At 42.5% G+C, this 12,687-nt stretch overlaps 1 protein-coding gene across 5 annotated transcripts in view; it reads left to right on the forward strand.

Annotated features, from left to right (window-relative positions):
• Positions 1-12,687, forward strand: part of SLC12A1 (solute carrier family 12 member 1) — a 101,788-nt gene that overhangs the window by 41,972 nt on the left and 47,129 nt on the right. For all 5 annotated transcript variants that reach the window (XM_050797132.1, XM_050797135.1, XM_050797134.1 and 2 more), the window contains 4 exons: positions 2,272-2,373; positions 4,379-4,534; positions 8,514-8,613; positions 11,682-11,793. In XM_050797132.1, coding sequence (XP_050653089.1) covers positions 2,272-2,373; positions 4,379-4,534; positions 8,514-8,613; positions 11,682-11,793 — 470 coding nt within the window. The remainder of the gene's footprint in view (positions 1-2,271; positions 2,374-4,378; positions 4,535-8,513; positions 8,614-11,681; positions 11,794-12,687) is intronic.

The following is a 12,687-nucleotide window of genomic DNA, read 5'->3' on the forward strand; positions in this document are numbered from 1 at the left end:
GAGGTAGACTTTGAATTTTAATCTATTCTTTGAATCTGAGTGTTCGAAATCCATCCAACCAAAGGCAGCTGAATCCTTCTTCCCACCTGCCTGAAACTGTCTAAATCTAGAGTCTCCCCCAGCTGCCATAACTACTGACCTGACGGCTAGCAGAATTGAATTGCCTGTTAGTGTTTCTGGGAATGTGGTCCACTGAGCATCTATATCGCAATCACCTGGGGTGTTTGGGCGAGTGCGGAGACTTCAGGCCCAATTCCAGAGTAACTGAGTCAGACTCTCTGAGGGTAAGGAGTCTACATTTCACAAGTCTACATTTCAAGTAGACCACTGGTATTTGAGAACCACTTACCTAGACTATAATCTTGGCTTCCTCTCCCCAGGTGATATAGAAACAGCTACATAATCTTGGAGAGGCACATTCATCAACTTAAACTTGCGCATGTCTCACTCCTCCCTAAGGCCTGACCTTTGCTGATGAGCATATCAGAGGAAAAGCAGCAGAAGGCAGAGGACTTTGGGAGCCACACACAGGCGGGCAGAGACTTCTTCAGCACGGCAGTGCCAAGCAATGAGGGCTCCTCATCATTACATGTTGAACTCAGGAAGGGACTATAATTCATGAATCCTCATAGCATTTGTATGAAGCTGAAGAAGGGCATTTGTAACTCTCTGTGTTTGTTAGATTTTTAAAAATTAACTTAAAAGTGATTTCATGGCCGGGCGCGGTGGCTCAAGCCTGTAATCCCAGCACTTTGGGAGGCCGAGACGGGTGGATCACGAGGTCAGGAGTTCGAGACCATCCTGGCTAACACAGTGAAACCCCGTCTCTACTAAAAAATACAAAAAACTAGCCGGGCGAGGTGGCGGGTGCCTGTAGTCCCGGCTACTCGGGAGGCTGAGGCAGGAGAATGGCGTAAAAACCCGGGAGGCAGAGCTTGCAGTGAGCTGAGATCCGGCCACTGCACTCCAGCCTGGGCGACACAGCGAGACTCCGTCTCAAAAAAAAAAAAAAAGTGATTTCATATGGAGATGTTTCAATTATGTAATTTAGCCTTTAAGATCTCAAATCATTGCCTCATGCTGCATTTAAGTGAGTGAGCAACCAAAGTTTTAAAAGTCTTGTATACGTTAGATAATATCATTTAAAATCATTCTTTCAGAACAAGTGGATTGGCTCCACGCATAAGCATCATGGCAGCTGTTTTGCCTACTTTCTTGTCAGTATCCATGTTCCAGAATCACACCCAGCTGCCTGCATTTGCATCATTGCATCACTTGCACCATTGCATCATTTGCATCATTGAGGGTGATAGGTGTCTGACCTTCAGATAAAGGATGATGTCTCTATATTTTTTCTTGTATTGCCCAGTAAAAAATCCAACTGGAATTAAATCATACCAGATATTTACTCCTGAGGCAAAAGTATTTTTGGACCAGGCACAGTGGCTCATGCCTGTTCATCCCGGCACTTTGGGAGGCTGAGGTGGGCGGGTCACTCGAGGTCAGGAGTTCAAGACCAGCCCAGCCTACATGGTGAAACCTTGTCTCTACTAAAAATACAAAGATTACCTGGGCATGGTGGCAGGCACCTATAGTCCCAGCTACTAGGGAGGCTGAGGCAGGAGAGTCGCTTGAACCCGGGAGGCAGAGGTTGCCGTGAGCTGAGATTGTGCCATTGCACTCCAGTCTAGGCGACAAGAGCTAGACTCTATCTCAAAATAATAATAATAATAATAATAATAATAATAATAATATATTTGGCTAGCCTTGAGAGGCAGAACTCTCTAGAGATGTGGAAAAGGTATGAATGACAAAGAGTCCTGAAAATCAGAGAACACATATTGGGTCTATGCAGGGAGATTTCCACTAGGGAGTTTTCGGTGCACTGGTATTTAACTAATATCCTGCAGAGCCTATTTATTGCATACATAACAGTTAAAGAACATAGGATTAGATGCCTCCAGAAAAGCTGCAGGGGAGTTAATTGTATGCCCAGTCCCACACCTACCCATTGCCACTTGAACATTTTGTAGGTAGGGGTCTCAATTGTCTATTTTCTGATTGGTAGACTTTTTTATTTCTTACTTTATAGAAACCCTAGCTAAGAGTAAATATGTATCCCCCAAAGAAAAATGACTAACTTCTTAAACTTTGACAGATGCTCGCTATGTTTTCAATTTCCAAATAAAGTCAAGCTTCCAGGCTGTAACAGCTGTTCAGCCCCTGGTCTCATCACTCATACGTACATGTTCAATTCTGTTACTTTTACAGCGGAACTCAACACCATTGCTCCCATCATCTCCAACTTTTTCCTGGCCTCATATGCACTTATTAATTTCTCCTGCTTCCATGCCTCTTATGCCAAATCTCCAGGTAAGCTGACTTCCAAAACTAAAATATGCCTAAGCAAACAGTTAGTTTGTCTCAATAAAACGAAATAAGTCAGTGAAAAGTGTTCAATCTGTGTTTATATGTTTCCTTATATCCTAGTGGGAAGCGTAATCTACTTTATTTTGGTGAGTTTGGGGATGAGTTTTGAAATAGAAAAAGAATCATTTGAGCAATGGCCTTTTTGACCAACCGTAAAGTCAATTTTCTCTCGTGGCAATAAATTATTCATTGCAAGAGAAACCACATTTATTTCAGCAGTAGAAAAACACCACTATTTATTTCCAGGGTGAAAGTGACCACAGAAGTGGAATTAATGTATATATTTGAAACTTCCTAACTATCAATTTGTTTCCTGCCCATGGTGCAGAAGAGAAGGATGAGTAGTTCCCATAATTACCTGCTGAGTGGAGGCAATGTAGACAAGCTGCATTGATGCTGGTGGCATCAGTGCACCCTTTGAGCTGTGGTTTAAAGTTGTTCAAAATTTCACACCAAAGAGCCTTCCCCTTTCTAGTTACTCCTCACCTCTTCTTTGCTTTCATTGTCCACTACAGTTTCTTCTACCTTCCTACCAGAATAGAGACTTGTCATTACCTACCTTCAGAAAGATCTCCACCTTGAGAACTTTTACTGGATATATAAACACATTTCCACTCATTCAGGGCCTGACAAGATATTAAGCCTCCTTTGGAAAACTTGCTGCCAATAAGACAAAATATAGATGGAAGACCAACCTTAATCTAATGAATACTAGGCTACAGAAAGTAGCAGAGTACTTTCTGTTTCTTTGTGTGTTTTGTTAACACAGAAATGTGTGACTCCATGCCATGTTATGGCCACTTTTGACAAATAAGGTGAAATAGTAGACAGCCAGGGAAAAGAGTGAAAAGGAGAATGGGAAAGAGGGGGAGAGAGAGAGGAAAATATAGAAAAGCATATAGAGGGAGACACATGGATACGCAAACCCAGAAAATGTCTGTCTGTCTGTCTGTCTGTCTGTCTCTCTCTCTCTCTCTCTCTCTCTCACACACACACACACACACACACACACACACACACACACACACACACACACGGGGACGGGAAGCTAGACTCAGAGAAAAAAAGAAGGCTATTTTCAATGATGTTCTTGCAGTGCTATGTCCATCTTGTGGCCATTTAGGAAATTGCTCCCAAACACGTAAAGTTCTGTTGTGTTTTGGCAACTCCTATATTAAAACGTACCCCATTCATTAACAAAAGGTGCCCTTCAAATCAGAGCTTTTCCCTCCTGTCCATACTGTCTTCCAGTTGCTTCCATTTCAGGAAACTAAGAGAACACAGAAAACCCCCATGCATGTGCACACTGTGAGAAATATTTTCATTGCAAAATGCATGACATATTAACACATTGGGTTTCAGAAGCCTTTGCTAGCCATTGAGTTTAAAAAGCCATTTCTCCTGATTTATTCATCAATTATTATTTCTGAAAAGGCAAACACTGTCCTCTTAGGGTAATGGAAGAGCTACCAGGAAGTCAAGCAGATTGAGTCTTGATGATTACTCCGCCTTCTCCATGGGAGCAAAAAACCCATTTTCTTCACTTTTTCTTTCTCGGACAACCAAGAACTTTCTCCTCCCCACCTAGTAGATCCCACTCTTCCCATTCCTCCTGCCTCTTTTCAGCTCCTGATGGCATAAATACCAGATGCTTAAGGTTTGGAAGTTTGGGAAGACGGTCAGGAGCATGGAGTATGGAGGGTCCTGAATGGCACATTTTTCAGATGCTTAACATTTCCTAAACTTTACAGCATTCTGTTTGGTGTAAGTACCATCTTCATAGACCAGGGACCCAAGATCATAGGAAAATAAGCACAGAGCCTGGAAATTGACCTAAAAGTTCTGATTCTTTATGTCACGAAAAAGGCACGTTACCTGCATTCTTATAATAGTCGGTGGCATGATCGTAGTAGAGTGGAAGTTTTCCTTCTGCATATTTTATTTTCAGGATGGAGACCTGCGTATGGAATCTACAACATGTGGGTATCTCTTTTTGGAGCTGTTTTGTGCTGTGCAGTCATGTTTGTCATCAACTGGTGGGCAGCTGTCATCACCTATGTCATTGAATTCTTCCTCTATGTCTATGTGACTTATAAGAAGCCAGGTAAGATAATAAGGACTGTATGGAATAGGGTTTCCAAATCACTCTCTAACTGCTCATTTATTAAGCATTTTTATGTGCTTAGGTGAGGCATATGTAAGGAGGATATTAATAATATCATGGAATATAATAGTAACAATAGTTGGGGCTGGGCACAGTGGCTCACGCCTGTGCTCCCAGCACTTCAGGAGGCTGAGGAGGGTGGATCACGAGGTCAGGAGTTCAAGACCATCCTGGTCAACATGGTGAAACCCCATCTCTACTAAAAATACAAAAATTAGCCGAGCGTGGTGGCACGTGTCTGTAATCCCAGCTACTCAGGAGGCTGAGGCAGGAGAATCGCTTGAAACCAGAAGGCAGAGGTTGCAGTGAGTTGAGATCACACCACTGCACTCCAGCCTGGGCAACAAGAGCGAAACTCCATCTCAAATAATAATAATAATAGCAATAGTTAACCTCGTTGAACACCTGTTATATACCATGCACTCATTCAATCCTCACAATACTATTAGTGCCATTTTACAGATGAAGAAACTGGGGTTCAAAGAGTTGACTACTTACCAAAGTAATAATCAGGATGTGATGGATCTGACCATATAACCAGCACGTGTATGATACCAAACCAACCCGACAAGCTTTCCATTACTTCACTTTGTTTCTGATGTCCTGATAAATTAGACATAGTCCCTGTGCTCAAGGAGTTCACAGAGTCACACTTAAGGAATTAATTATGATACAAAATAGTAACCACTATGAGAGTAATATGAGCAAATTGCTGAGAAAAGGGGAGGGAAGGATTAACTTTGGAGTTATCCAGGAAAACTTTCTGGTTCCTAACTTATGTTCACAGAGTCAAACACTCAGTGGACATTTAACGAATATTTTTTAAAGGAATAAATAAATAAGTTTTTTTTTAAAAAAAAAAAAAAAAAGCAAGCAACTGGGGTTTGGTTAATCAGAGTCGGGGAATGGTATTCTGGGCAGAAGGTGAAGTATGAATGACAGTAAGGACACATACAAGTGCGGGGCGGCATATTTGGGAAGGCTCAAGGCCTTCAACACACAGAAGGTTCCTGAGTGATGGGGAGAAGGATCACAGAGGGAGCCTGGAAGAGTGATGGGGGGCCAGATAAATAAGAAACTTAAAGGTCATGCCAAAGAATCTGATGTTGTGAGCAACAGGAAGATGGCACAGGCTAATCAATTGAAGAAGCAGTTGGATCTGAACTTTGGGTGTTGACTTTAGTACCAGGGATATTAAATCTAGGAGGGGCTGCAGACAGTGCGGTGCAGGGAAACCCAGAGCCACCCTCACATTCTCCGTTCCCTTACTCTGTCAGTAAAGCAGAGATTGTAGTAACTACCTTGGAGGGGTCTGTTTAGCTTTTATTTATTTCTTTACATATTGTTAACATCATGTATAACTTACATATGGAAAAATTCATCCCTTTTAAATGGGCTGTCTGTATGTTTTGACAAACTTGTACAGTGTTGTAACCATCATCAAGATACAGGATATTTCCATCATCCTCACAAGTTCCCTTATACCCCTGTGTAGTCAATCTCCACCCTCCAACTTAGCCTTAGGCAGCTGCTTTTCTGATGTCTGATCCTGTAGCTTTGCCTTTTCCAAAATACCATATAAATAGAAACATACAAGATATAGCCTTTGAGAAGACTTCCTTTCACTTAGCAGAATGCTTTTAGATTTATCCATGCTGTTGCATATGTAAGTGGTTTATTCTTTGGTGTCGCTGAGTAGGATTCTATTGTATGAATACATCACATATATTCTTAAATTCTATTCACCAGTTGATGGTCATCTGAGTTGTTTTCAGTTTAGGTCCACAGGACTTTATGTGGACTTATGTTTTCATTTTTCCCTTGGGTAAATATCTGGTAGTGGGATTTATGATTAAATAGTAAGTGTATATATAACTTTATAAGAAACTGCCAAACTGTTTTCTGTGGTAGCAGTATTATTTTCCATTCCTACGAGCCATGAATGAGAGTCCTAGATGCTCCACATTTTTGTCAGCATGTATTATTGCCAGTTGATTTTTTAAAAGCCATTCTAATAGATGTGTAGTGCCACCTCATTGTGGTTTAATTTGCATTTTCCCAATGATTAACGATGTTGAACATCTTATTTGCCATCCATATATCTTTTTTAGTCAAGTGTCTGTTTAAATCTTTTGCTCATGTTTTAGTTGTTTTCTTATTATTCAGTAATGAGAGTTCTTTATCTATTCTGGACACAAATCCTTTAGTAGCATGTGTTTTGCAAATATTTTCTCTGGATCTGTGGTTTCTCTATTTTCCTTACAATTTGTTTTGAAGAATAAAACTTCTGGGTTTTTGTGAAGTCTAATTTATCTTTTTTTTTTTTTAATGGCTTACCATGTTGCATCTGATCTAAGATATCTTTTCCTAATCAAAAGTCACAAACTTCTAGAAGTTTAAATGCTTTAGAAATTATATTTAGGTCTATTATCCATTTTGAGTTAATTTTTGTACATGATGTGAGGTATTGTTCAAGGTTCACTTTTTACATATAAACGTCCAATTGACTAGCAGAGTTTTTATCCCTATTTAAAATAAATGGCCTAAGGTATGCTTAATGCCTGATGCACCATCATCACTTAATCAATATTGATCTTCTTTATCTCCAGATAATTATCATTCACCCATTTCCCTGGATCTCCAGGAGAATAGGTTTTGTCTGTCATCTGGGGTGTATCTGTACATTCTTGCCAGGGACTTCCTCTCATAAACCTTGGAAGATCCATTTAATACTTAAATTTGTAAAAAAGAAAAAAAAAAAAAAGCCGGGCACGGTGGCTCATGCACACTTTGGGAGGCCGAGGCAGGTGGATCACAAGGTCAGGAGATCGAGACCATCCTGGCTAACATGGTGAAACCCCATCTCTACTAAAAACACACAAAAAAACATTAGCCGGGCGTGGTGGCGGGTGCCTGTAGTCCCAGCTACTTGGGAGGCTGAGGCAGGAGAATGGCGTGAACCCAGGAGGCAGAGCTTGGAGTGAGCCAAGATGGTGCCACTGCACTCCAGCCTGGGCGAGAGCAAGACTCCGTCTCAAAAACAAAAGGAGGGGAGTTGGGGGGGAGGGATGGTAGAGCTGATCTCCCTTATGATGAAGATTAAGGATTAGCTTCTCACAGATCAAACTAAAATGTTTGCTAAAGAACCTTGACCTTCTTCATAGAATTCTAGAAGTAAGAATTCCCATGCTATTCAGTTTTACTGTTCAAAATATAAAGATTACTGCACACTTTCTGTGTATACAGAAATGCTGCTTCTCTTTTCAATTTAAGAATTTGGGCCAGGCGCGGTGGCTCACGCCTATAATCCCAACACTTTGAGAGGCAGAGATGGGTGGATCACAAAGTCAGGAGTTTGAGACCAGTCTGACTAATATGGTGAAACCCCGTCTCTACTAAAAATACAAAAATTATCCAGGCATGGTGGCAGGTGCCTGTGGTCCCAGCTACTCAGGAGGCTGAGGCAGGAAAATCTCTCAAACCTGGGGGGCGGAGGTTACCGTGAGCCAAAATCGCACCACTGCACTCCAGCCTGGTGACAGAGCGAAACTCCATCTCAAAAAAAAAGTGTGAAGATGCTTTGATTTTTATTCAGGGATTGACCAGTTTCCCAAGTCTATCTGCCTGCAACGTGGTTATCGCACAGCCTCTCCCTCCAAGCAAGATTTCTAGGACTGCAGTTGTACAGTCTGATCCTTTGCTGGAATGAAGCCTTTGCTTCTGAAGATTCACATAGTATTCATAGAAGGATACAAAATGCTTTTTAGGAAATCCCGCACTATATTTTCTCTAATGTGGGCACTCATCGTTGCTGGCATAGCCAGGGAAAATCATAGAAGGGAATGACTTGTAAGAATTATTCATGGTACACAGAGGAAAGGTCAGTGCTTCTTATGCCAATTTCCTCCTTTATCCACAGATGTGAACTGGGGCTCCTCCACACAGGCTCTTTCCTATGTGAGTGCTTTAGACAATGCTCTGGAATTAACCACAGTGGAAGACCATGTAAAAAACTTCAGGTAAAGCTGGTGTCTCAGGCATCCTGGTGTTGTTCCACCTTAGAAGTGGCTCTCCTTTATGAGAGACAAGGGCATTCGAGTAGTTATAAGCTTTAGGGGTACATTCTAAAAATAAGCAGCCATACAAAACTGCTACATTTTCATGACAGCACCTCCTGTGAGTGAGTGCTTCTTTCCTTCCACACCCTACTCTGCCCACCCCAAACTACAGCCCCTCATAATGCCAGGTGTCACCTTCCATGCGTGGAGATAGCAAAGTGGACTAAGTAATGTGACTTCAGAGAGATGATCCTAAATCCTCACACACATTATTCTGCTATTGTTTCCATTCCACTTAAGGCTTTAGGGCTTACTGAATTCTCTTAAGAGTAACGCTTTTTGCTTTTCATTAGTTGTATCTTATTTTGAATGAAATCTGAAACACAAGCTTGTATGAAGAATGAAAGAAAGTAACATAAAAATCTTGCTTGGAAAGGAACACATTGCCTTGGGACTTGGGGTAGGTGGCTAGAGGAAAAAGGAGAGGGGGACTGTATTAGTCCATTTTCATACTGCTATGAAGAGATACCCAAGACTGGGTAATTTATAATTTTAAAAAAAGAGGTTTAATGGACTCACAGTTCTACCTGGCTGGGGAGGGCTCACAATCTTGGCAGAAGGCAAATGGGGAGCAAAGGCACGTCTTACATGGCAGCAGGCAAGGGGGTGTGTGCAGGGGAACTGCCCTTTATAAAATCATCAGTTCTTGGGAGACCTATTCACTGTCAGGAGAACAGCACAGGAAAACCCACCCCCATGATTCAATTACCTCCCACTGGGTCCCTCCCATAACACATGGGGATTATGGGAACTATAATTCAAGATGAGATTTAGGTGGGGACACAGCCCAAACCATGTCATTGCATCCCGGGCCCCTCCCAAATTTCATGTCCTCACATTTCAAAATTAATCATGCCTTCCCAACAGTCCCCCAAAATCTTAACTCATTTCATCATTAACTCAGAAGTCCACAGTCCAAAGTCTCATCTGAGACAAAGCATGTCCCTTCTGCCTATGAGCCTATAACATCAAAAGCAAGTTACTTACTTCCTAGCTAAAATGGGAATACAGGCATTTGGTAAATACACCTGTTCCAGATGGGAGAAATTGGCCAAAACAAAGGGGATACAGGCCCCATGTAAGTCCGAAATCTGGTGGGGTAGTAAAATCTTAAAGCTCCAAAATGATCTCCTTTGACTCCTTGTCTCATATCCAGGTCATATTGATGCAAGGTGGGTTCCCATGGTGTTGGGCAGCTCTGCCCCTGTGGCTTTGCAGGGTACAGCCTCCCTTCTGGTTGCTTTCACTGGCTGGTGTTGAGTGTCTGCAGCTTTTCCAGGTGCACGGTGCAAACTGTCGGTGGATCTATCATTCTGGGGTCTAGACAACTGTGGCCTCTTCTCACAGCTCTACTAGGCAGCGCCCCAGTGGGGAGTCTGTCTGGGAGCTCCAACCCCACATTTCCCTTCTGCACTACCCTAGCAGAGGTTCTCCATGAGTGCTCTGCCCCTGCAGCACACCTCTGCCTGGATATCCAGGCATCTCCATACATCCTCTGATATCTAGGTGGAGGTTCCCAAACCTCAATTCTTGTCTTCTATGCACCCACAGGACCAACACCACATGAAAGCTGCCAAGGCTTGGGACTTGCACCCTCTGAAGCCACCACCCAAGCTATACCTTGGCCCCTTTTATCCATGGCTGGAGCGGCTAGGACACAGGGCACCAAGTCCCTAGGCTGCACACAGCAGGGGGGCCCTGGACCATGCCCAGGAAACCATATTTCCCTCCTGGGCCTCCAGGCCTGCTATGCGAGGGGCTGCTGTGAAGTTCTCTGACATGCCCTGGAAATATTTTCCCCATTGTCTTGGTGATTAGCGTTTGCCTCCTTTTTACTTATGCAAATTTCTACAGCCAGCTTGAATTTCTCCCCAGAAAATGATTTTTTCTTTTCTACTGCAAATTTTTCCAACTTTTTTGCTCTGCTTCCCCTTGAACACTTTGCTGCTTAGAAATTTCTTCTGCCGGATACCTAAGTCATCTCTCTCAAGTTCAAAGTTTCACAGATTTCTAGGGCAGAGGCAACATGCTGCCAGTATCTTTGCATAACAAGAGTGACCTTTTCTCCAGTTCCCAAGGAGTTCCTCATCTCCATCTGAAACCACCTCAGCCTGGACTTTGTTGTCCATATCACTATCAGCATTTTGGTCAAAGCCATTGAATAAGTCTCTATGAAGTTCCAAACTTTTACACATCTTCCTTTCTTCTGAGCCCTCCAAGTCCCTAGGAAGTTCCAAACTTTTCCACATTTTTCTATCTTCTTCTGAGCCCTCCAAACTGTTCCAACCTCTGCCTGTTACACCTGGTTCCAAAGTCACTTCCACATTTTTGGGTACCTTTACAGCAACACCCCACTCTACAGGTACCAATTTTAGTCCATTTTCATGCTGCTATGAAGAAATACCCAAGACTGGGCAATTTTTCTAGAAAAAGAGATTCGATGGACTCATAGTTCCACATGGCTGAGGAGGCCTCACAATCATGGCAGAGGGTGAAGGAGGAGCAAAGTTACGTCTTACATGGTGGCAGGCAAGAGAGTGTACGCAGGGGAACTGCCCTTAATAAAACCATCAGGTCTCTTCAGACTTACTCACTATCATGAGAACAGCATAGGAAAATCTGTCCCCATGATTCAGTTACTTCCCACTGGGTCCCTCTCACAATATGTGGGGATTATGGAAGCTACAATTCAAGATGAGATTTGGGTGGGAACACAGACAAACCATATCAGGGACCACAAGACTACTTTTTCCTTACTTCACACTTTTGCTATGACTAACTGAACTGAGAACACAAACATGTCAAGATGGACAGGCAGGATGATTCAAGAATTCTAGTGCAAAACCCATACAATAGGGGAGAGGTTGTCCCATTTTTCCAAGCCTGTGTACCTGTCATCCCATTGGAATGGTTCTAAGGTTACAGACTTCTTGCAGTGGCCCATTCTCACATCTTTTTTTCACTTCCAGGCCCCAATGCATTGTCTTAACAGGGGGACCCATGACAAGACCTGCTCTCCTGGACATAACTCACGCCTTTACCAAGAACAGTGGCCTTTGCATCTGCTGTGAAGTCTTTGTGGTAAGAGTCACTTCACCCCAGGGAAGTGCTTTTTCCTCCCTGCTTGCCTTGGATTATTTTGGGTGAAGAGAAAAGGTACATGCAGTGATAGGAAAATAGAAAAAAAACAGTTTATAGGAGAGCCCTCTACCTTGATTCATAGAGCAAAGACGAGCAAGAGCCCGTGATCCTGAATTTAAACAGGAAGATGTAAAGTGTTTCAGATTTCAGAAGAGACCAACTAAAAGTGACAAATATTTCCAAGTGATGGCCTTTGAGTCAAGAAAAAGATAGCTGGCTCAGAAATAAAGTGAAGGCATTTGGGGTGATAACTATCTACAGAAATATAAAAGGATGGAATAAGCCAGATAGAGCACTATTACAGAGATTAACTGATGAGGAAAGAACCAGACATAATGGCCTTAAATGACAGCACATGGAATTTAGATTAAATATTTGGATAAGTTTGATGACACTGCAGATACTCAAAAAACTAAACCAAGTTTTTCATGCCTTAGATAACCATTCAGAGCTAAATGAATTATTTTTGTTCAGGAAATACGAGGTAGACTAATAATAACCTATTGGTGACTTCCCTAGGAGGTATTGAAAACTGGTGCTAGTAATTTAACCATAATTGTTGACCAATCTCTCAAGTGTGGAGAAAACGTTAAAATAATAATAAAATAATAAGCCGAAGGGTGCGGTGGCTCACGCCTGTAATCCCAGCACTTTGGGAGGCCAAGGTGCGTGGATCACCTGAGGTCAAGAGTTTGAGACCAGCCTGAAGAACCTGGTGAAACCCTGTCTCTACTAAAAATACAAAAATTAGCCAGGCATGGTAGTGTATGCCTGTAATCCCAGCTACTCAGAAGGCTGAGGCAGGAGAATCGCTTGAACCTGGGAGGTGGAGGT

Source organism: Macaca thibetana, chromosome 7 (genome assembly GCF_024542745.1).
Source record: "Macaca thibetana thibetana isolate TM-01 chromosome 7, ASM2454274v1, whole genome shotgun sequence".
In the NCBI taxonomy this organism is placed as follows: Eukaryota; Metazoa; Chordata; class Mammalia; order Primates; family Cercopithecidae; genus Macaca; species Macaca thibetana.